We start from the raw sequence: 17,270 nt of genomic DNA, 5'->3' as shown, positions 1-17,270 counted from the left end.
AGAACAGGAGCCATCGTCTTTTCCTGGAGCCCTCTTTCCATCTGCTCTCATCTCAGTGAGTGAGAACTTGGGAGCAAGGCTTAGGAAGAGCACAAAGTGACATAATACCTGAATGCAAATCAGCAGTTTATAACTTCGTGTGTCATTCCATTTGAGTGAGAATACTAGTTTGCAGATGAAAGTGCTCACTACACTGTGTGATTCCAAGGTTGCCTCAAACTCCCCCAGATGGTGGCCAAGGCCTCAGAGTATTTTTGCCGCCCAAATGCACTTCAAACATATAAGCCGCTGTGTTCTCTAGGCAGTATAATACTATCTTCCAGTCTTCCCCCCGCTCACCCCAGGAGGACAGATGCCTGAGAACCAGTCGACTGCCTTTTTACTTTGTTGATACTGTCTTTTGATGCATAAAATTTTAAAATTTTCATGGAAGTCCAACTTACCTATTTTTTCTTTTTGCCTGTACCTTTGGTGTCATATCTGAGAAATTATTGCCAATGTCATGAAATAAAATCCAAGGTCATGAAGCTTTTCTTCTATATTTTCTTCTACAAGTTTTATAGTTTTGGGTCTTATATGTAGGTCTTTAATCCATTTTGAATTAACTTTTGTCTCTGGTGTTAGGTAAGAGTTCAATTTCTTTTTTCTTTTTTTTTTTAAGGGTTCGGTTTCATTCTTTTGCATGTAGATATCCAGTTTTCCCAGTACCATTTGTTGAGAAGACTGCCCTTTCCCCATTGAATGGTCTCAGTACCCTTGTCGCAAATCATTTGATCATATATGTGAGGGTTTGTTTCTGGCCTCTGTTCTATTACATTGGTCTATATGTCTGTATGCCAATACCACATTGTTTTGGTTCCTGTGGCTTTGTGGTCATTTTTTTTTTTTTTAAGATTTTAGTTATTTATTTGAGAGAGTGCGAGAGAGGGAGAGAGAATGAGCATAAGCCAGGAGAGGGGCTGAGGGGGAGGGAGAGGAAGAGGGAGAGAATCTCAAGCATACTCCATGCTGACCGTGGAGCACGATGTGGGGCTTGATCTCACGACCCTGAGCCAAGCCAAAACCAAGAGTCGGCTGCTTAACCAACTGAGCCACCCAGCACCCCAGCTTTATGGTGTTTTAAAATCAGGAATTTTTTTCTTCTTTTTCAAGATTATTTTGGCTATTTGAGGTCCCATGAAATTCCATATGAATTTTACAGTGGGTTTTTCTATTTTTGCAAAAGTCCTCACTGGGATTTTGATAGAGATTGCATTGAATCTGCAGATTGCTTTGGGTAGTATTGACATTTTAACAATGTTAAGTCCCATGAACATGGGATGTGTTTCCATTTATGTATGTCTTATTTCATTTAGCATTGTTTCGTAGTTTTTCATTGTGTGAATCTTTTATGTCTTTAGTTAATTTCTAAGTATTTTATTCTTTATTATGCTAGTATAAATGGGATTGTTTCCATAATTACCTTTTCAGATAGTTCGTTGTTAATGTATAGAAATGCAACTTCTTTTTGTTTATTGATTTTGTATCCTGCTACTTTGCTGAATTCATCTATTAGCTATGACAGTGTTTTTGCAGAAAAGTTAGGGTTTTCTACATAAAATATAATATCACTTGTCAACAGAGATAATTTACTTCTTCCTTTCTAATTGGGATGCATTTTATTTCTTCTGTAATTGTTTGGGCTAGAACTTCCAATTCTATGTTGAATGGAAGTGGTGAAAGTGGGCATCTTTGTCTTATTCCTGATCTAAAGGAAAAGCTTTCAGTCTTTCACCATTCAGTATGATGTTTGCTGTGGGCTTTTCCCAGATGGATTTTATTATGTTGAGGTAGTTTCCTTCTAGTCCTAGTTTGTTGAGTGTTTTTATCATAAAAGTGGTGAATTTTATTAAATGCTCTTTCTGTATCAGTTGAGTTGATAAATGTGTTTCCTCCCACCCCCTTCTTTCTGTTATTATGGTGTGTTACAGTAGGCCGATTTTTGTACTTGAACTATCCTTGCATTCCAGGAATAAATTCCACTTGCTTGATATATGATCTTTTTACTGTGTGGGTGAATTGAGTTTGCTAGTATTTTGTTGAGTATTTTTGCGTCACTGTTCGTCAGGGATGTTGGTCTGTAGTTTTCTTGTAGTATTATTGTCTGGCTTTGTATCAGGGTAATGCTGGCCTCATAGAATGAGTTAACAATGTTCCTCATCAATTTGGGGGGAAAGTTTGAGAAGGATTGGTATTGATTCTTTAAATATTTGGTAAAATTCACCAGCAAAGTTGTCAGGTCCAGGGATTTTCTTTGTCAGGAGATTTTTCAGTGTCCTTAGTAATTCAGTCTCCTTACTAATTATAGACCTATTCAGATTTTCTGTTTCTTCTGACTTATGGTAAGTTTTCATGGTAGGTTTTGTATTTCTAGGAATTTGTCCATTTCATGTGGGTTATCTAGTTTGTTGTTAGACAGTTGTTAATAGTACTCTCTTACAATCCTTTCTATTTCTGCAGAATTGGTAGTAATGTCCCCATTTCTATTTCTGATCTTTGTAAGTTAAGTCTTCTCTCATTTTTTCTTATTTCATCTAGCTAAGTATTTGTCAATTTTGTTGATCTTTTCCAGGAACCAACTTTGGTTTCTTTAGTTTTCTGTATTGTCCTTCTTTCCTCTATTTTGTTTATCTCTGCTCTAATCTTCATTATTTCATTCCTTCTGCTAGCTATGGGTTTAGTTTGTTCTCCTTTTTCTGGTTCCTTAATTGTAAAATTAGGTTGTTCATTTGAGGTCCTTAGCCTCAAATTTCCTCCCTTTCTCTGTGTCTCCTAAGTTTTGTTGTGTTTTTGTTTTATTCATTGCTAAATATTTTCTGATTTCCCCTGTGATGTCTTCTTTGATCCATTGGTTGGTTAAGAATGTGTTTTTTTAATTTCCACACATTTGTGAATTCTTCAGTTTTCCTTCTGTTACTGATTTCTAACTTTATCCCATTGTGGTCTGAGGATACTTTTTATGATAGATCTTTTAAATCTGTTGAGACTTAATTTGCAGCCTAACATGTAACTGATCTATCCTGGAAAATGTCCCATGTGCACTTGAGAAGAATGTGTTTTTGGTCCTTTATTGTCTGACTTACATGTAAACTGGATTTTGTGGGCTCTCCTGTCTCTGAGTTATACTGTAGATATATGCTATGGATGCTTTTATTTGTTCTCCTTGTTGATCTGTATGGCTTTTAGGAGGTATCAGGAAATTTGATTCTTATTTGTCTACATTCCCAGTTATCTGCATATGGCTTGATATTGATTATATTATAGCAGTTTTTGTTGGACATATATATTTTCAATGTATAGATTAAAGATTACCATGATGGGGCGCCTGGGTGGCTCAGATGGTTAAGCGTCTGCCTTCGGCTCAGGTCATGATCCCGGGGTCCTGGGATTTTACCCCATGTTGGGCTCCTGGCTCTGCGGGGAGCCTGCTTCTCCCTCTGCCTCTCTCCCTGCTCATGCTCTCTCTCTCTCTCATTCTCTCTGTATCTCTGTGTCTCAAATGAATAAATGAAATCTTAAAAAAAAAAAAAAAAAAGATTACCATGATTGCAGAAGAGTTTTTTTCAGTAACCTTTTAAGAGTTACTTGGTTGTATTTACTTTCTTCTTGTCTTTAGGTAAGCCAATTATGTGTATGTGGGCTCTTAAATATTCTCTGAAATATTTTTAAGGTTTTCTGTAATTTTCTTAGGCTTGTCTACCATTTTCCTGGCTATGTTTTCAGTCTTTCCTGGTACCTTTTTTTATGACTTTGTATCTGTAGTAGTTTTGTGTGTATCTTAAATCACTTTTCTGAGCTCTCATCTTCAGCTCTTATAGCTCTTCTTTGGGTTTTAATTTCAGAGAGATGGCTTACTTTCATTTCTTTAAGTTTCATTTCTTTAATTTCATAGGCTTTCATTGCTTGCTATAATTTCCTGCTATGTTTCTTTTCTGCCTTTGTTTCTGGTTGCCTTTTCCCTATAATGTTTCTGCATAGTTCTATGCCAGTTACTTGTGGTTATTACTTACTTTCTAGTGAGCCCTTGTTTTTCCAGACCACTGTGTTTTCCAGCAGATGCAGTTCAGGAGTCCACCATGAGTCCTTCTTGCCCATATCTGGGCAGTGGGGCAATCCCCACCCCTCGGTGTCCAGGAGAACCCTGCCCTCTCCTCCTTGACCCCATTGTGCAGAGGCATGGGTGCTCTTAGCTTAACCTGGGCTGACTTTTAAAGCCTCTTCTCATGGTTTGTGATTTGGATTTATAGGTTTTTTTCCTTACTTTCATCAAAGATAGGTATTTCCCTTTATGTGTCTTGTTTCCTTTGTTGTTTTTAACTTTTGTCATGAACAAGAACAGGGCAGAGGTGTCTTTCTGCCGCTATTTGTTGCCAGGAGTTCCACATTCTGTATTCAGGCAGTTGTTTGGTGCCTTTACAGAATTTTAAATCTTTCTTAATCTCTTAGTGGGAATAAGACACAGCTGGGTACAAAACAGACTGAGGCACTGTCTTGGTTGTTAATGTCAGCATCCCATTTCTTCCTGTTTATCCACATTATTCAGATGCTTATGTGGAAGCCCCTGCTTCCTTCTGCTAGTTTCTGCACAGGTACATCCTCTTTCTGCTGCTGGGATGGAGACTATGTGTACATTCCCTGCAGATGGGGCTCGGGGCAGCAGCAGTTTTCCAAATGTTCCCAGCCGCTTCAGAGAGAAATTTCCAACCAAATGAAAACTTTGAAGGCAATATATGTAAATGGATTTTTCTTGGGTGTATAGGTACCCTGTCTGGTGTCCTAAAGCCATAATAGAAATAACTTTCTTGCTGGCAGGATGAGGCTTTATAAACAAGGATCCTCCCTCTCTTTCTTTCTTTCTTTCTTTTTTTTTTGTAATGCATATAAAGATAAAATCATCTCATCATGGTCATTTGAAAATTTTTTATACATCTGAAGTAAGAATCATATTTCCATTATCAAGGCTGGATTTTCAAAATCTGCATTATTCTCTTCCTTTATATCTTTGAAAATGTGATCCCTAAAATGCTGTGTTATATCATATTTGGTTGAAGAAGAAATGGGATGTGCATATGGGATATGTATAATTATAAAGTGTGAACTGTTTTCAGAGTGCATATTTTAGAACTAATAAAACTCAGAGTAACTTAAAATCTTAGATTTCCATGAGGTTAATCCATAGCAATAAATGGAAAAGCTTTTTTTTTTTTTAAGATTTTATTTATTTGTGTGTGTGAGAGAGAGAGAGTGCACATGAGTTGGGGGAGGGGCAGAAGGAGGAAGAAGCGGGCTCCCCGCTGAGCAGGGACCCCCCTTCCCCCCCCCCCGACACGGGGCTCAATCCCAGGACCCCAGGATCATGACCTGAGCTGAAGGCAGACGCTTAACAGACTGAGCCACCCAGGCGCCCCCCCCTCCTTTTTTTTGGCTTTTAAGTTTCACAGGAGACACTCCCTGGGCATCCTCTTTCCCACAGCTAATTGGGAGCAGAGATTGTAACCTGTTCATTGTGATCCCATCAGCACTGTGAGAGCTAGCCAGGCCTTTCATGAGAAACACTCTCTGCTATTGCAGGCTTAATTTGATTTTACACGCAATGATTGTGATTTTGTTTGCTACAATGTTCTGTTTCGATAGCTTTCGTTAAGTAGGTGGCAACTTGTGTCGTGGTGAACGTGACCTTGAGCCAATTAGGAGATACTGGGTGCTTGCAGTCAGGGCTCTCCCTCGTCTCACCAGACAGCGAGAATGTGGACGTCTAAAAGTGTGTCTCTACATGTGTCTTCGTCGTGTTCATCTCGAGTTTTCTCTGTGAGCTGAGATCACTTAGACTCTTCCTTTCTCCTATTGATTCCTAATAGTTAATGCAGGTAACACAATGAAAGATCTTCTTTAGAAAAAGGAGTTAAGGGAGCTGAGAATTTCTTATATATTAACTGTATCTTAAGGGATGCTATTTAGGTTCAAGCTCTGTCTCAAAATGTCTGTCAGATGATTATCATGGTTTGATTGATGGGATATGGCACAGCTCATCTTTAGTTTTATATTGTCATTCTTTTAGGACATTATAGTAACTATTCCTGAATATCCTCTGTTTACACATAGGTTAGAGTGGTCAGATACAATCTGTCTTCTAATATTATTAATGGATCTTATAGGAGTAATAAAGTTTCAAGTAAATATCATGTAGCAGGCATGTACATAAGAAGATTAAACTATAAACTATTGATACATATATATATCTATATTTCTCTTTCTCTTTATAAATATATCACTGGGTACATCAGTGTGTATATATATATGTATATACACACACACACATACATACATAGACATATGCACACATACATGTACTGTGTTTTGGTGCATATATGCAGTTTTTATATTAAGCAGGATTAAAAACAATGCAGGAATATAAAAATGTATTTTGAGAACACAGGTTATTTCTGAGAAGCAGTTTTTTCCTTATTGAGACACAAGTGGTGTGTTCATACCTGACTGCTAGAGTCCAGTGGGGGGACCTGGGAGAGGGTGCTGGGGCATGGCAGCAGCTACAGGGGGCAGAGGGGCTCCCCGTCTTCATTGTACCAGCCTTTACTTCCTCTGGGGGTTCTATGCGCTCATCATCCCTTTTCTGGATTAGAGGCAGCATGACCTGCACAGAGACACTGTAAGGAGTTGTGAGAGAGACTTTTGTTTTTGCTTTTGAAGTAAGCATGTGACATTAGCCAAAGACAGAAGCAGTACTATGTTAGTATTATTATGGTGTTATTTAATTTAGAGGTCCAACTATAAGCCAGGTTAGTTATCGCTTCCCTTAAATTAGATTTTGCTTTGTTTGGCTAATCATTAAATGGCTGTAATAGTAAGAACCCTTGTATTTGACAACAGATCATTCAGCATTCTTAAAGGAAGGAATCTTGGTTTGGGTTGTTTAGTTTTATTTTTTAATGGAAATATAGTTGACATACAATATCCTATTAATTTCGGGTGTACAGTATAGTGACTGGACATTTACTTACTTTATAAAATGATCACCATCATAAGTCTGGTTAACCATCTGTCGTATGAAGTTGTTACAATATTATTGACTGTATTCCCTGTGCTGTACTTTATATCTCCATGACTTACTAACTTTATAACTGGGAGTTTGTACCTCTTAACTCCCTTTACCTATTTTTTCCATCCTTTGATCCCCTTCCCCTCTGGCAACCACCAGTTTGTTCTCTGTATTTATAAGTATGTTTTTATTTCGTTTGTTCATTTGTTTTGCTTTTTTTTTGTTTTTTTTGAAAAAGAAAGCATGAATGGGCGGGAGAGAGAGAATCTTAAGCAGGTTCCACGCCCAGTGCAGAGCCCAATGCCAGGGCTCCATCTCACTACCCTGAGATCATGATCTAAGCCAAAATTGAGAGTCAGACACTTAACTGACTGAGCCACCTGGGTGCCCCTGTTTTGCTTTTTGGATTCCACAGATAAGTCAAATCATATGGTATTTGTCTTTCTCTGTTTGACTTATTTCACTTAGCATAATACCCTCTTGGTCCATCCATGTTGTTGCAAATGGCAAGATATCATTCTTTTTTTTTATGGCTGAGGAATATTCCATTGTATGTATGTTTATATACTACATCTTCTTTATCCATTCATCTATCGATAGACATTAAGTTTATTCCATATCTTGGCTATTGTAAATAATGCTGCAATGAATATAGAAGTGCAGATATCTTTTTGAATTAGTGTTTTCATTTTCTTCAGGTAAATACCCAGAAATGGAATTGTTGGATGTTATGAAATTCCTATTTTAGCTTTTTGAGGAAACTCCATACTGTTTTCCATAGTGGCTGTACCAATTTACATTCCCACCAGCAGTGCTTAAGGGTTCTTTTCCTCCACATCCTTGCCAACACTTGTTATTTTTTGTCTTTTTGATACTAGCTGCTTTGACACATGTGAGGTGACATGTCACTGTGATTTTGATTTGCATTTCCCTGGTGATTAGTGATATTGAGCATTTTTTCATGTGTCTGCTGGCCTTCTGTATGTCTTCTTTGGGAAAATGTTCAGGTCCTCTGCCCATTTTTTAATCAGATTGTTTGGGGTTTTTTTTTTTTTTTTTGGTTGCTGAATTGTATGAATTCCTTATATATTTTGGGTGTTAACCCATTATCAGATATATCATTTGCAAGTATCTTCAACCATTCAGTAGGTTGCCTTTTCATTTTCTTGATGGTTTCCTTTGCTGTACAAAAGTTTTTAGTTTGATATAGACTCAATAGTTTATTTTTGCTTATGTTGCCCTTGCCTGAGGAGACAGAACCAAAAAAATATTGCTAAGACCAATGTAGGAGTTTACTGCCTGTATTCTTCTTAGGAGTTGTATGGTTTCAGGTCTTACATTTAAGTCTTTAATCCATTTTGAGTTTATTTTTGTATATGGTGTAAGAAATTGATCCATTTTCATTCTTTTACGTATAGCTGACCAATTTTTCCAACACCATTTGTTGAAGAGACTGTCATTTCCCCATCGTGTATTCTTGCCTCCTTTGTCATAGACTAATTGACTATATATGCATGGCTTTATGTCCTGGCTGTCTATTCTGTTCCATAGATCTATATATCTGTTTTTGTGCCAGTACCATACTGTTTTGATTATTGTAGCTTTATAGTATAGTTTGAAATCTGGGAACATGATACCTCCAGTTTTGTTCCTTCTCAAGATGGCTTTGGTTATGGGGGTGCCTGGGTGGCTCAGTTGGTTAAGCGTCTGCCTTTGGCTCGGGTCATGATCCCAGGGTCCTAGGATCAAGTCCCGCATCAGGCTCCTGGCTCAGCGGGGAGTCTGCTTCCCTGCTCATGTGCTCACTCTCTCTCTCCTATCTCTGTCTCTCTCTCTCAAATAAATAAATAAAATCTTAAAAAAAAAAAAAGATGGCTTTGGTTATTTGGGGTCTTTTGTGGTTCCATACAAACTTTAGAATTATTTGTTCTAGTTCTATAAAAAATGCCATTGGTATTTTTATAGGGATTGCATTGAATTTGTAGATTGCTTTGGTTAGTATGAACATTTTAACAATATTAATTCTTCCAATCCATGAGCATGGTATATCTTTCCATTTATTTGTGTTATTTTCAGTTTCTTCCGTCAGTGACTTACAGTTTTCAGAGTACAGGTCTTTCACCTCCTTTGTTAAATTAATCTTGTGTATTTTATTATTTTTGATGCAATTGTAAATGGAATTGTTTTCTTAATTTCTCTTTATGATATTTTGCTGTTAGTGTATAGAAACACAACAGATTTCTATATATTAATTTTATCTTATTCATCTTTACTGAATTCATTTAATCTAATAGTTTTTTGGTGGATTCTTTAGGTTTTTCTATATATAATATTATGCTATCTGCCAATAGTGACAGTTTGACTTTCTTCTTACCAATTTGAATGCCTTTCATTCCTTTTTGCTGTCTGATTGTTGCGGTTAGAACTTCTAATGCTATGTTGAATAAAAGTAGTGCGAGTGGATATCCTTGTCTTGTTCCTAATCTTGAGTGTGATGTTATTTGTGTTTTTTGTTATATGTGGCCTTTATCATGTTGAGGTATGTTCCCTCTATACCCATTTTATTCAGAGTTTTTAGATCATAAATGGTAGAATTTTGTCAAATACTTTTTCTGCATCTATTGAGATGATCATGTGATTTTTATCCTTTATTTTGTGAATGTGGTATATCACATTGATTGATTTGAGGATATTGAACCATCCTTGCATCCCTGGAATAAATTCCATTTGATTGTGATGTGTGATCCTTTTAACGTATTATTGAATTTGGTTTGCTTATATTTTGTTGAGGATTTTTACCTCTATGTTCATCAGTGAAACTGGCCTGTAATTTTCTTTTTTTGTAGAATCTTTGTCTGGTTTTGGTATCAAAGTAAATTCTGGCCTCATAGAATGAATTTGGAAGTGTTCCTTTCTCTTGAAATGTTTAGAATAGTTTGAGAAAGATAGGTATTAACTCTTCTTTAAATGTTTGGTGGAGGGGCACCTGGATGGCTCAGTCAGTCGGTAGTGTCCGACTCTGGATTTCAACTCAGGTCATGATCTCAGGGTTGTGAGACTGGGCCCCATGTCAGGCTCTACGCTTAGCGTGGAGTCGGCTTGAGATTCTTTCTCTCCCTCTGCCCCTCCCCCTCCCCACTCACACTCTCTAAATAAATAAATAAATAAATAAATGAATGAATAAATAAATGAAATCTTAAAAAAAATAAATGGTGGAATTCACCTGTGAGGCTGTTTGGTTCTGGGCTTTTCTTTGTTGGAAGTTTTTTGATTAGGATTCAGTTTCATTACTAGTAATCAGTCTGTTCAGATTTTCTCTTTCTTCCTATTTCAGTCTTCCCTGAAAATTGAGTGTTTCCAGGAATTTATCAGTTTCTTCTAGGTTGTCCAGTTTGTTGGGCATATAACTGTTGGTAGTAGTCTCTTACACTCCTTTGTATTTTTGTGATGTCAGTTGTAACTTCTCTTTCATTTCTAATTTTATTTATTCGGTTTCTCTTCTCTTCCCTCCCTTCCTTCCTTCCTTCCTTCCTTCCTTCCTTCCTTCCTTCCTTCCTTCCTTTCTCCTTCTTCTTCTTCTTCTTCTTCTTCTTCTTCTTCTTCTTCTTCTTCTTCTTCTTCTTCTTTTTTGATGAGTCTTGTTTATCAATTTTGTTTATCTTTTTGAAGAACCAGCTACTAGTTTCAATAATCTTTTCTATTATTTTTGAGTTCTCTATTTCATTTATTTCCACTTCGATCTTTATCATTTCCTTCCTTCTTTTAACTTTGGGCTTTGTTCTTTCTCCAGTTTTTTTAGGTGTAAGGTTAGATTGTTTATTTGAGATCTTTCTGGTTTCTTGAGGTAGGCCTCTACTGCTATAAATGTCCCTCTTAGAGCTGCTTTTGTTGAGTCTCATTGATTTTGGAACAATGTGTTTCTGTTTTCATTTGTCTCAAGGATTTTTTTGTTTTTGTTTTTAATTTCCTCATTGATCCATTGGCCATTGGTTCTTTATTAGTGTCTTCTTTGGCCTCTGTTTATAGGATTTTTTTTAAATTTTTTTTTTGTAGTTGATTTATAGTTTTATACCATTGTGGTCAGAAAAGATGCTTTATATGAGTTCAGTCTTCTTCAGTTTATTGAGACTTATTTTGTTCTCTAATATGTGATTTATCCTGCCGAATATTCCATATGGACTTCAAAAGAATGTGTGTCCTGCTAGTTTGGGATGGAATTTTTTGTATGTATCCGTTAATTCCATCTGGTATAATGTGTCATTTAAGACCACTGGTTTTTTAAATTGATTTTCTGCCTGGATGATCTATCCATTTGTGTAAGAGGAGCATTAAAGTCCCCTACTGTTATTGTATTATTGTCAGTTTCTCCCTTTTTGGCTGTTAATATTTGCTTTATATACTTAAGTGCTTCTATGTTGGGTACATAGGTATTTACAACTGTTATATCCTCTTGTTGGATTGATATTTTTATTATTATGTAGGGCCCTTCTTTGTTATACAGTCTTTGTTTTACAGTCTATTATGACTCTTTCTTTTCATTTTCATTTTCATTTTCATGGAATATCTTTTCTCACCCTTCACTTTTAGTCTGGGCATGTCCTTAGGTCTGAAGTGAGTCTCTTTTAGATAGCATATAGATGAGTCTTGTTTATTTACCCATTCAGTCACCCTGTATCTTTTGGATACATTTGGAACACTTTGTCCATTTATATTTAAGGTATCTTTGATAGGTATGTACTTACTACCATTTTGTTAATTGTTTTTGGTTGTTTTTCTAGTTCTTCTGTGTTCCTTCTTCTCTTGCTCACTTCCCTTGATGATTTTCTTCAGTGTTATGTTTGAATTCCTTTCTTTTTATTTTTTGTGTATCTATTAGAGGTTTTTAGTTTGTGATTACCATGAGGTTCACATATAATACCTTATGTATGTAACAGTGTATTTCAAGTTGATGGTTGCTTACGTTTGAACACATTCTAAAAGCACTACATTTTTACTCTCCCCCTCCCTGTTTTATGTTTTTGTCATCATATTTCACATCTTTTTATTTTGTGTATCCCTTAATTAACTGTTGTAGATATTGTTGACTTAGTACTTTTGTGTTTTAACCTTCATACTAGCTTTGTAAGTGGTTCACCTACCACCTTTACTATATGTTCACTGTTACAGTTAGATTTTTTCTTTTAAAATTTTCTATTCTTTTCCACTTAAAGAAGTTCCTTTAACATTTCCTATAAAGCAGGTTTAGTGGTGATGAACTCTTTTGTGTGGGAAACTCTTTATTTGTACTTCAATTCTGAATGATAACCTTGCTGGGTAGACTGTTTCTCTTTGTGGGTTTTTCCCTTTCAGCACTTTGAATATATTGTGCCACTCCTTTCTGACCTGCAAAGTCTGCTGAAAAATCAGCTGATAGTATTATGGGTGTTCTCATGTATGTAACTAGTAGCTTATTTCCTGCTGCTTTTAATATTTTCTCTTTAATTTTTGACATTTTCATTATTTTGTATCTTGGTATGAACCTCTTTGGGTTCCTCTTGTTTGGGGCTCTCTTTCCTTTTTGGACCTGGATGTCTGTTTTCTTGCCCAGGGTTCTCTTTCCTTTTTTGGACCTGGATGTCTGTTTTCTTGTCTGTTTCAGCTGTAACTTCTTTAAATAAGTTTTCTGCTCCTTTCTCTTTATCTTCTCATTCTGGGACCTTTATAATGCAAATGTTAGTACCCTTGATATTGTCCTGAAGGTCTCTTGAACTATCCTCAGTTTTTTTTTTTAAAGATTTCATTTATTTATTTGACAGAGAGAGAGAGGCAGAGAGAGAGAGAGGGAGAAGCAGGCTCCCTGCTGAGCAGAGAGCCTGACGTGGGCTCAATCCCAGGACCCTGGGATCATGACCTGAGGTGCCCCAACTATCCTCAGTTTTTGAAATTCTTTTTTCTTTTTGCCATTCAGGTAGGGTCATTTCTATTATCCTGTTTTCCAGATTGCTGATCCATTCTTCTGCATCCTCTAATCTGCTGTTGATTCCCTCTAGTATATTTTTCAATTCAGTTATTATATTCTTTGGCTCTGATTGGTTCTTGTTTTATATTATTTCTTTCTTGAAGTTCTTGCTGTGTTCATCAATTCTTCACCTGAGTTTGGTGAGCATCTTCATGACCATTACTTGGAACTCTTTATCAGGGAGATTGCTTGTCTCTTTTTCATTTAATTCTTTTTCTGAGGTTTTGTCTTGTTCTTTCATTTGGAACGTATTCCTCTGTCTTCTCATTTTGCCTCTTTGTGTTTGTGTGTTTTAGGTAGATCAGCCACATCTCCTGGTCTTAAAGGAGTGGCCTTCTGTAGAAGGTGTACTGTGGGGCCCAGAAGTGCAGTCCCCTACTGGTCACCAGAATCAGGAGCTCCAGGGGTGTCCCTTGTGTGTTCCCTCCTGTTTTGGGTGAGCCACAACTGTTGTGGGCTCATGGTGGATGGGAGCCCCTTTGGGGGAGCACCAGTTAAGGCAGAGATGGCCTGGGGGGTGTGGTGGGGTGGGAGCTACTTTGGGGGCTGCCTTCCAGGGTGGGGAGAGTTGAGCGGGCAGGTCTGCAGGGGAATACCAGGGTGGGGCTAGCAGCGCTAGCAAGGTAGATAGAGAGTGTCAGAACTCTTTCTCACCAGTACTAGGCCAGCTAGGTAGGGTGAGAAAAATGGCATCTGCCCACACTTCCGTTCCTGGAGAAAGTTCCTGCAATTCCCTGCACCTCTGGCACATTCCCCAAGATTAGTCAATCAATCTCCTTTATGAATGGCCCAGGCACTTTTCAAACTGCTGCCTCTGCACTAGGTCTTAGGGCAAGTATGTGGGTGGGTCTTTTAAGAGTGGAGTCTTGGTTTCCTATAGCCCTCTGGCTCTCTTTGGATTAAGCCCTGCTAATTTTCAAAGCCAGACATTTTGGGGCCCATCTTCCTGGTGCAGGTCCCCATGGCAAGATTGCCCCATGTGGGGCTTGAACCCCTCACTCCACAGGGAGGATCTCCCTGCATGTGATATCCCTCCCACTGCCATGCTGGGGGTGTGGGTCCCAATCAGACCACTTCTCTGCCCCTCCTCTGCTTCTCGATGTGACTTTTTCTTTCTAGCTGTGGAAGAGTTCTATATGTAGTTGTAGCCTTGGTGTGTCTGGGGAGAGGTGAGCTCCAATCTGCCATCTCGATCCTCCTGGGAAGCAGTTGTTTCTTTCTTTAAATAGGCCTGCACAGCATCATACTTTCCTTTGAAGGTAAGGGTCATCTTAATTACATTCTTAGCTGACAAGAGAAAGTTAAAGGATTAAAAGAAAAGCCTCTATTTTTAGAAGCTGAAATTGGAACCATGCTTTTGGCATTGATGGTGAAGAGAAGCCTGGTAATTTAGGACTTGAGGCTTTATATTCTGAGTCCTTCAGTTCACTGTCCTTTTTTTAGAAGTAGCTGGTTTTTATGCCTGCCTAGAAAGTCATCTATAGTAGAATGCAGTCAGTTTTTTAAAAAGAACTTAGAAATAGTAAAATAATGTAGATGTTGTCAGTTCAAAGTTGAATAACTTGACACAGTAATTGAAAAGGATAGTAATGGAAGAAAGAATAAAGTACAGCTCTACATCTTCAAATAAGAGATAGGAATCAGAACAGTTGTGGATGACCGACTTTCACTCATGTGAGCTGAAGAAAAACCCACTGAAACGCTTCAGAATAAAAACATTAAATAATGGATTTTACAGCATCAGTGGCTAATATAACTTAAACCATGTACCTTTTTCCCCTAATTAATGGTATTTTGAGTGTATGCCTTTTTTAATCATTAAGAATTTCATCACATCCCTAGGTTTTCAAGACTTTTTAAAAAAGATTTATTTATTTTTAGAGAGAGAGAGAGCACGAGAGCAGGGGGAGGGGCAGAGGAAGAGGGAGAATCTCCAGCAGACTCCCTCCTGAGCATGGAGCCCGACCTGGGGCTCGATCTCACAACACTGAGAGCATGACCTGAACTGAAATCTGGAGTCAGACACTTAACTGGGCCACCCAGGTGCCCCTGCTTTACTTTTAAATTACTCTGAAGATTTTATGATAAGGCCTCTGTCTTGAGAATGCCATCTCTCTTTGTTATATATAATATTTCTACACGGAAAACTTAAAACATACTTTTCTTCGATGCTGCAGACATTCGTTTATCATCCTCCTGAAGGACCTGTTGCTTAATATGCTCATCACTTCTCGGGTGCCTGGGTGGCTCAGTTGGTTAGGCGACTGCCTTCGGCTCAGGTCATGATCCTGGAGTCCCGGGATCGAGTCCCGCATCAGGCTCCCTGCTCGGCAGGGAGTCTGCTTCTCCCTCTGACCCTCCTCCCTCTCATGCTCTCTGTCTCTCATTCTCTCTCTCTCAAATAAATAAATAAAATCTTAAAAAAAAAAAAAAAAAATATGCTCATCACTTCTCTTTGGTGACAAGGTAGATAGGAGATAAGGGAGGCAGCCCTTGGAAGAGGTGAGCTGATAAACCTTGAAGAGCTCAAAGCTTCTCAGTGAAGGAAAATAGCATCTCCAGCTCTTCTTTTTGCAAATTCCATCTTATAAGCAGCTATATTCTTTAGAGACTCTATTAGAAGCTTGTGTGGAAAGTAGTCCATCTCCCCACATATGGCACAAAGCACTGCATCGGAGCTCCCCATGTCTGCTGAACACACTTCCTGTTAATAGAACCTGAAGACCCACCCGCCCAGTGAGTCCCTCTAAATAATTATGGATGAGAGAATGCTCTGTTTTCACTTATACTTACCAGGGGATATTGTCTTTGGTTAAATTCATTTGTCTCTTTCAAATATGTGCATGAGTGATAAAATCATACCAGTCAGCTGACTGCTGAAAGTCTGATTTTATTTGATTTTGATATTTGCTGTTTATAAACATAAGCTTTTATTATCAGATTAGAAAAGATGAAAATGATTCTGCAAATATTCAATATCATCAAGAATAAAAGGAACTGAACACTGTCTTCTTACCTTCACTGTAGTGGGAGGACAGATTGGTAAAGTCTTTCTAGGGGCAGTTTTATAATAGGTGTTCGCATTTAAAATACATATGCTCTTGGACCTAGCAATTCTACTTCTAAGTGAGTTTGAGGAAATATTGGGCAGGTGGGAAAAGATATGTGTATAAGAATTTTAACATTTATTTGTTTATTTATTTATTAAGATTTATTTATTTAAGAGAGAGAGTGCGACAGGGGGAGGGACAGAAGGAGAGAATCTCCAGCAGACTCCCTACTGAGCGTGGAGCCTGATGTGGGGCTCGATCCTAGGACCATGAGATCATAACCTGAGCCGAAACCAAGAGTAGAATGCTTACCTGACTGAGCCACCCAGGTGCCCTGAATTTTAACATATATAATGGCAAAAAAGTGGGAGGCAGGAAACAAGTATTTTTCAATAGAACATTAAATTATAGCACTTCATACAAGGGAATATTATGATACTGTTAAAAAGGACATTTCATGTTTATAGACATTGGCATTGAAAAACATTTGTTATACACTACTACATGAGAAAAAATTACAGAACAATGTGTATAGAATGATCCTACTTTTATTTTTATAATACATATTTATGGATATTTGTTTTAAAATTTGGTTTTACACAAAATTGCTGTTTACAGTGGTTATTTTTTGTGGGAGGATCTCTCCAATTCTAATTTGTACATTTCAGTATGGTTTTTACATAAACTTGTATTGCTTTCCTAGTTAAAGAAAATACTCAAGATATTTACATGTGAAGAACAAAAGAATATATGCCTTTAGAGTAGGCAGTATATCACTGCTCCTTGTGTAGCACCCCTTCCTTACTGGGCTGTCTTTCCAGCATTTGAAGAAGTATGTCACAGTGATGAGTGATCTCAAATCCCTTTTATCTAGTTTGGCACATTTTCCCTCTACAGTGAGAAGATTGCTCACCTCTGGCATTGTGATTCAGGTGTTCCCACTGCATGATAACGAAGCCCTAAAGAAGCTTGAAGACAGCTGGTACACCCGGTTTACTTTGAAGTATCAGCCCCTAGGTACGTGTCAATACCTGTTCTCGTAGAGAACGAGGACTACCAACGAGGCGTCATGATTCAGCAGTGGTGCTTTCTCACCATCTCGGGTAGATGTTTAATGCTCTGCTGG

The 17,270-nt window shown here is 37.8% G+C and overlaps 1 protein-coding gene across 11 annotated transcripts in view; it reads left to right on the top strand.

Annotated features, from left to right (window-relative positions):
- Positions 1 to 17,270, top strand: part of ANO10 (anoctamin 10) — a 222,053-nt gene that overhangs the window by 14,063 nt on the left and 190,720 nt on the right. For all 11 annotated transcript variants that reach the window (XR_013448554.1, XM_078074107.1, XM_078074108.1 and 8 more), the window contains one exon: positions 17,042 to 17,161. Coding sequence is in view for 10 of the 11 variants with exons in the window: in XM_078074107.1 (XP_077930233.1) it covers positions 17,042 to 17,161 (120 nt within the window). In the remaining variant the exon portion in view is untranslated. The remainder of the gene's footprint in view (positions 1 to 17,041; positions 17,162 to 17,270) is intronic.

This window comes from Halichoerus grypus, chromosome 1 (assembly GCF_964656455.1).
Source record: "Halichoerus grypus chromosome 1, mHalGry1.hap1.1, whole genome shotgun sequence".
In the NCBI taxonomy this organism is placed as follows: domain Eukaryota; kingdom Metazoa; phylum Chordata; class Mammalia; order Carnivora; family Phocidae; genus Halichoerus; species Halichoerus grypus.
The sequence above is the reverse complement of the archived record's forward strand: the minus strand, read 5'-3'. Positions and strand labels throughout refer to the sequence as shown.